Consider the following 6902-nt stretch of genomic DNA (forward strand, 5'->3'; position numbering starts at 1 on the left):
GGACCTCAGCCAGAGCCTGCCTAAGTGGTTGGACTTGTTGGGCTACAAGATAGAGATGCAGACTGGTCATTTCCATCCTCGAAGTCACTGTCCCCTCTTCCTTTCCTTCATAATCCTTACCACCACCACTTTTTGAAGCAACCTCAAAGTAGGGCCTGTATGTGGCTTCTTTCCCAGAGGACTCTGGATTTAGAGTCACTGGCTTATGTAGGTGAAGGTTGAAGGTCTAGAGAATGGCCTGGTGAATAGGTGTGACCAGCTTAAGGAAAACAGCCCTGAAAGGAATAGGGATCTCATGGCAACCACAGGAAATGCCTCTCTTCAATTAAGCCTCCTCTGGTTCTGAAACTGACCTTTGTTTTCACAAACACTTACACACCCGTCCGGATCCACTACCACACGAGTGGAAGAAAACTAGAATATGCAAAGAGGCCAAGATGGCGCAAGTAATTCTTAGAATGCCACAGACATACAGCCTCTCAGAAGTATCTTGAGGCAGTAACTCCAGAGGGCAGGGCTTACCTGCCCTCTCAATAATTATACCTTTCTAAGGGTTTCTATACCTTTCTCAGAGGACTCTGGATTTACAGAGTCCCTGGCTCATACTTATGGGATGAGCAGAAGGGTCTAGGCTCTAGGAATATAACTGTTAGGTGATCCTATATCAAAGCTGGTCAAATCCAAGCTTCAAAATGGGGATATGTTCACTGGCTGGGAACTAGATGAAAATATGTAATTACTGTAACATTTTCAGTGTGATAATGGCATTGTGGCTATATTTTTAATCAAATCTTTGTTTATTGGTACTGGGAACTAAACCCAGGAGCATACTACTTCTGAGCTACACCCCCAGCCCTTTTCATTTTTTTATTTTTTATTTTGAAACAGGGTCTCACTCAGTTGCTGAGAGTCTCACTAAATTGATGAGCCTGGCCTTAACCCTGTGATCCTCCTGTCTTAATCTCCTAAGTACTGGGATTACAGTTGTGAGCTACAATGTCTGGCTAAAATCTTTCTCTTTTAACATTTGTACTAAAACCACATGCTGTTTGGGGTTTGCTCTAAAATCTTGGGGCAGGGGGTGGGCAGAGATAAAACAAGACTGTAAGTTGATGGCTTTTTAAGCTCATGTTGAAGACTGCCCAGTGCATGGGATTCATTATGCAATGACTACTATTTATTTATTTATTTATTTATTTATTTATTTATTTATTTATTTGGTGGTACTGGGGTTCCTGGAAGCCCTTCTACATCCAGGCTACCCTCCCAGGCCTATTTTATACTTTTTTATTTTTGGAAACAGGGTCTCTTAAACCAGCGTGCCTGGCTTCGAACCTGCGTGATCCTCCTGTCTCTGCCTCCCAAGCGTGGGGATTATAAGCATGTGCCACCATGCCCGGCATGACTACTATTTATATACATGTTTAAAATGATCATTTGAAATGTTTCAAACCCGTTTTTTAAAAAGCTTCACTTCTGTCTGCCCTTTCACAAGTCTACAGTCATAGGAGAACATCTGAGAGACTGGACTGACTGATAGGAAGGTAGCCATAGTCAAGGAGCTGTCATCAGGAGAGCACTCTCTGGGCAAGCCAACATGCAGCTGTCCTGCACAGTGCCTGCTCCGACAGCGCTTTCTGGCCACCAGCCAGCCACCAAGCATCAGCATAGGAGCAGCCTCGGTAAAAATACCACAGGGCTGAGTCAGCTCACCTGCGGGACTTCTGTGCTCAGACTGGCCTCTGTCCACACCTCGGAGGCCTCGGAGCTCATCATGGTGGGCTTCACGGCGATCGTGGGCTTGGAATAGGGCGAGCTGTTCACCCCGTCATCTTCCAGGCGGAAGTTCTCAGGCCTGGGGGGCAGGCGAGGTGGAGGGGGCAGGCTGCTAGCTCTGGGCTGAACACAATCAGAAGCCAGCTGGTGGTCGCTCCGAAGGCAGAAGCAGTTCTTGCAGGACCCAGGCTTCCAGATGTGCTCTACAAAGTCACTGCACGCAGACATTTTTGGGCTCTCGGGGTTCAGTCGGACAGTGTGGAGCATGGTGAGCCCGTGGTGCGCTGGTGCATCTTGTGCCCAGCTCTCTGGTGTGGCCTGGTGGGAGGTAGAGGTAGGTTCCAGAGCAGCCTCCTGGAAAGGCAGAACACTGGCCTGATGAGAAGGTAGATGCAGAGGGCTGGGGATTTAGCTCAGTGGCAGAGCGCTCACCTAGCACACATAAGGCTCTAGGGTCCATCCTCAGCACTGGCAAAGAAAGAAAAGAAGCAGCTGGGCATACTGGCAGTCAGTCTGATTATGTGATTGGGGAAGAGGGAGATAGTGAGGAGGGGAAAATGGTTTAGATTAGTGTTCCATTATTCTCCTCACCCATTTGTCACAAGACTCTTGGAAACTCTCTAGTGGTGTGGCCTTATCAGAAGGTGCAAACACTCAACAGGATAAAAGACATTTCAGTGCCCTCCAATGCTAAAGACCAGGAGGTGTGGGGCAGTTGCAAAAGGGGATCATATCAGGTTTGACATGAGAAGTCTGTACCTCCTCCATATGTTCACTGAAGCACTGGAAGGTCCAGAGCCAGGGGCCTGCCCCAGAGGGGGAAAAACACCACCTCAAATTAGTACAGCAAATAAAAGCAATGGCTCCCAGCCAATAAATCACAATTTTTGACCAAGAACAATATCAGAATAGAAATGTACTTGAAACAGGCATTGTAAGCTATATGTCTGATAGGTAGAGGTAAGAATAATTGAGAAAGGGGAGGTATAGCTCTGGCTGTCCCCCAGGGGCACCCTATCAAGAAGTATGGCACCTTGGGATTTCTGCTTCCTCTTCTTGCTTATTATATATATTCTACCCTCAGCTGAGTAGGATCAAGAAAGCTGGATGCTGTGGGCCAAGAAGGAAACCAGAAGAGAAAAATATGCATGGTCACCAGTCCTAATCTAAGAGTGATTGGGCAGAATATATGAGAGACAAGACATTATCAAATAGTCATTTTCCTTAACATAGCTCAGTGAAGGAGATCAGCTTGCTGAAAGAGATCGTTGCTGCTGAGAGTGAAACTAAAAGCACAGTTTGCACCAATGGCCCCCCCCCCAAGAGGAGATCAAAGAGCTTCCGACATCAGTCAATTAACCCAAATAACACCCCATCAGTGCCTCTTATCCCCATTCTACAGGTGAGGAAACTTGGCTAAGTCAAAAAACAGACTTGTCCATTGACACTGAGGTTTGCTGGTTCTGGAAAGAGAAGCCAGTCTGGCGGCCACCTCTTACCTCAACTCCTGGTTATCTGCATGGGCTCATCGCTCATATTCACCTACTCTTCTTCAAGACCCCATGTGAGCTGGGTGTGGTGGCTCACGCTTGTAATCCCAGCATTTGGGAGGCTGAGACCGGAGGATCGCGGTTCATGGACAGCCTCAGCTACTTAGTGAGGCCCTCTGCAACTCAGTGAGACCCGGTTTCAAAATAAAGACTAAAAAATAGGGCAGGGGGTGTAGTTCAGAGGTCGAATGCCTCTGGGTTCCATCCCCAGACCCGCAAAAAAAAAAAAAAAAAAGACCCCATGTAAGCAGATTCTTATTGTACAGGGTTTGCCCTGGGGTTATACTTCACTTTGCTCCTGTGAGAATCTGCTTGAGGTTGATGCTCTCTAAATAATCAACAGGACTAACAAGGTGGAATGTGCCAGGAGCTCCAGAGATCATTCCAGAGCCCTTGTGGGAAGCGCCCTCGCTCCTGTCTCCCACACGCTCACATGGGAGTGCTTGCTCCAGGAGGGCTGAAGCTAACTGGACCACTTTTCGCTCTCAAAGTTAACAATGAGTGAAGCAGCTGCATCTTTAAGTCAGAGGAAAACTGAAATAAGACTTTGTCGCTCAGCAATCACTATTCAGATCTTTTTTTTTTTATTTTTTATAACAGTGTTGGGGGTAGAACCCAGGGCCTTGGGCATCCTAGGCAGGTACTGTACTGCTGAGCCTTAGATCCTTTCTTTACTTTCCCTACCCTAGCCCTTAGATCCCTTTATTTAACCATTGTCCCTTAGGTTCTTCTCCAAATACACCCAAGTAGCAGGTTCCTTCCTTGCCAAGTTCTCCAGGACAGGTCCCTGGGCTTCAACAAGCAGAGGAGGCATACATAGCCAGGGTTTTTCTTTCTCTTATCAGAGAGCTATAGGTCTCCACTAAATTTTTGAAGGGGTTGGGGTAGGAAAGTATTTTGGGTTTCAGGGACTGGGAGTGGGTCCCTTCTAGAAAGCCAGTGAGTGAGTAAACAGACTTCCCTGGCCACAGAAAAGACTCTGTCGGGCCCACATGTACTGCAGGCAGAGGCTGCCACATACCCTGGTAGAAGAGAGCTGAGAGACCAGGTCCATGTGGGCTCCTCAGCTTCCTGCCAGCTCTTAGTCAGGCTGGGCCATCTGAGGAGCTCAGCATCCAACCACTTCCTTGGGGGCTACCATAGATTCACAAGAAGCGGTTTGCATGGCCATATTTCATTTCTTCCTCGCCAGGCAACCCAGAACTCAAATTTGTCATAGGAAGTTTGCTGGGTGTCAGAGGGCCCACTTTCTAAGGCCCCCTGCTCTGTAGCCACCGGCCTGCAATCGTCCTGGGACCATGCATGTTTCCTTGAGAATCCCTCCCTAGTCTGACTGCTTTCTTGGCTTCCATCCTCAGCCCTGAAAAGCTCTGCTGGTCAGACACAACTTTCACCCCACAAATGCCCAGATACACAAAGGTGTTTCAGGGGAAGTCATTGAATCAGGGAATAGAATGAAGCCCTGGGCTTCCCACCACCATTGACTCACTACATCCTGTTAAAACTGGTTTCCCAGTCATAGCAAAGCGAACTTACAGCCAGGGCTATGGAGTCAGTTAAAAAAAAAAAAAAAAGCTCATTTCCTGTTGCCCTTCTGCTCTCTAAGGATCTTCTATTTGTTTTAAGTAAAATACGGTAAAGCATGTAGCTAGTGTAGCAGTGGTGCCAGTTTCCCCTTGCCTGGGAATGGCACCTTCTCACCTGGTGTTCCTTACTCTGAGGGAAGAATTATGCAAATTATAGAATTATGCAAATTCTACGTTTCAGTGGGAGGCTGCAGTGCCAGATTAAAGAAAGATCTCAGCATTCTCTCTGATCTAAGTCATGACAAAATAGCTTTGCCTCTGCAAACTTCTGCACTAGCTCTGTGGCTACGATGCTTAAGACTGAAGCTGTCAGAAGTCTCACCACTTTTCTAAGTGAATTTAAAGAATCCGGGTGGCCAGAACCATAAAATGAACTATTTTGGCTAAACACACCCTCAAATTTATGCAGGAATCACTTTCCTTACCCTGAGGTGACAAGATTCCAGGAAACTCGCATCTTAAAAAATTCTATATATTGCAAATAAATGAATGCAACATCTGGGAAAGGACATGAGCCAGGGCTGACCAGGCCAAAAGGAGAGAATGACAACCTTAACTGCCCAACTCCAATAGCACACTAAGTTAATATTCACACACCTTTTCCTTTCTCCAATGCTGTATAATCTCATCTCACCTAGAGGGATGTGGGTTTGCACCTAGTACAGTCTAAACCAATATGGACACGTAGAGCTCAACAGGACCCCAGGACAACAAGCTAACTGCAGACTTCCTTTTCAGAAGAGGAGAGAGACCAATAACGCCTTCCGAAGATGGACTGGAAGCATTGCAAAACTCCTGGCACCTAGACCTTTGGGCTTTGCTATCAGCTCCGTACAGACATGTGCGGGCTTAGCTTCACCAGGGAGAAACAAACACACAGCAAGTCCATCCGCCTCCATTCGCATTCGCAGGGCTCAGAAGTCGAGAGATTCTATTTCCCAGCGTGCACGCCTGCCCGTTTGTGTCCAAGCAAAGGTTAAGAGTGTGCTCCCCGGGTGCCTTTTCAGGGCTTGGAAAAGGGGCAGCATCTCGTTCCCTCCCGAGCCCCGCCGCCGCACGAGTGAGCTAGCCTGGGCTCCCGAGCCACCCCCGGGGCTGGTCCAGGGAGCCGAGGCGACCTCTCCCTCCCTCTCCGTCCCTCTGACAATACGCGGTGGAAAGCCAGCCCCAGAGCGCCGGAGCCCCTGCCTCAAACGGCAGCAAGACCAACAAAATCATCACAACAGAACCCCCCCCCCCCCCGCCGGAACTCGAGGGAAAGTTTCCCCGTTTTAAAGAGCGCGATTCTCGAATGAATTGGAGACACCCCTACAGCTCGCACTCCCGGGCCGGCACTCCGCGCTCGGGCGCACGCGGTGTGGACGGCCCGGCCGGCCGCCTGTCACCCGGACGGGGCTGGGGGCGGGGGCTGCAGCGCCCCGCGGGCCCGGCGCGGCCACGCTTGCCAGACAAAAAGGGCGGGGGGGCGCGCACGCCCGGCTCACCTGGGGGCTGCGCTCCGCCCGCCTCGCCGCCGGTGGCCGCGCCGCCTGCCCGGCCCGGCGCCTCCGAGCATTGTCTGCGGAGCGCGGCTCGCCCTGCGCCCGGCGGCGCCCGGTGTCGTCTGCCCGGGCCCGCGGCCGGGTGGCAGCTGCCGCGGCTCCGCCCCCGCCGCCTCCGGTGACGCCGCCCGCCCGCAGCCCCCTGCCCCGCCCCCGCCGACCCCGGCGCGCCCCTCCTCCGCCGCCCGCGGACTGCAGGGCGCGCGGCTTGCAGGCTGCTTACTCAGGTGCCCCGCGTCCATTCATCCTGAGCCGAGGGAGAAGGAGCAGGAAACGAGGAAGCCCGGGGTCGGCCCGGGAGAGAAAGCCCGAGATTGCGGTCTGGGGAGGGCTCTGAAAGCGGCTCGGGCACCGCGGCTGTCCGTTCCTGTGACCCTGTGACGAGGGTCGCCCTGCTGAAGGAGCCTGGCAGAGAATCCAGCAGCGAATTCCAGGTCCTGCCCACAGCC

At 51.0% G+C, this 6902-nt stretch overlaps 1 protein-coding gene across 1 annotated transcript in view; it reads right to left on the reverse strand.

Moving 5' to 3' along the window:
* Positions 1–2043, reverse strand: part of PRAG1 (PEAK1 related, kinase-activating pseudokinase 1) — a gene marked incomplete at both ends in the record, with an annotated part of 54659 nt that extends 52616 nt beyond the window's left edge. The window contains one exon of the mRNA XM_080710457.1: positions 1714–2043. Coding sequence (XP_080566583.1) covers positions 1714–2043 — 330 coding nt within the window. The remainder of the gene's footprint in view (positions 1–1713) is intronic.
* Positions 2044–6902: the final 4859 nt, after the last annotated feature.

Source organism: Muscardinus avellanarius, assembly GCF_963383645.1.
Source record: "Muscardinus avellanarius genome assembly, chromosome: 14".
In the NCBI taxonomy this organism is placed as follows: domain Eukaryota; kingdom Metazoa; phylum Chordata; class Mammalia; order Rodentia; family Gliridae; genus Muscardinus; species Muscardinus avellanarius.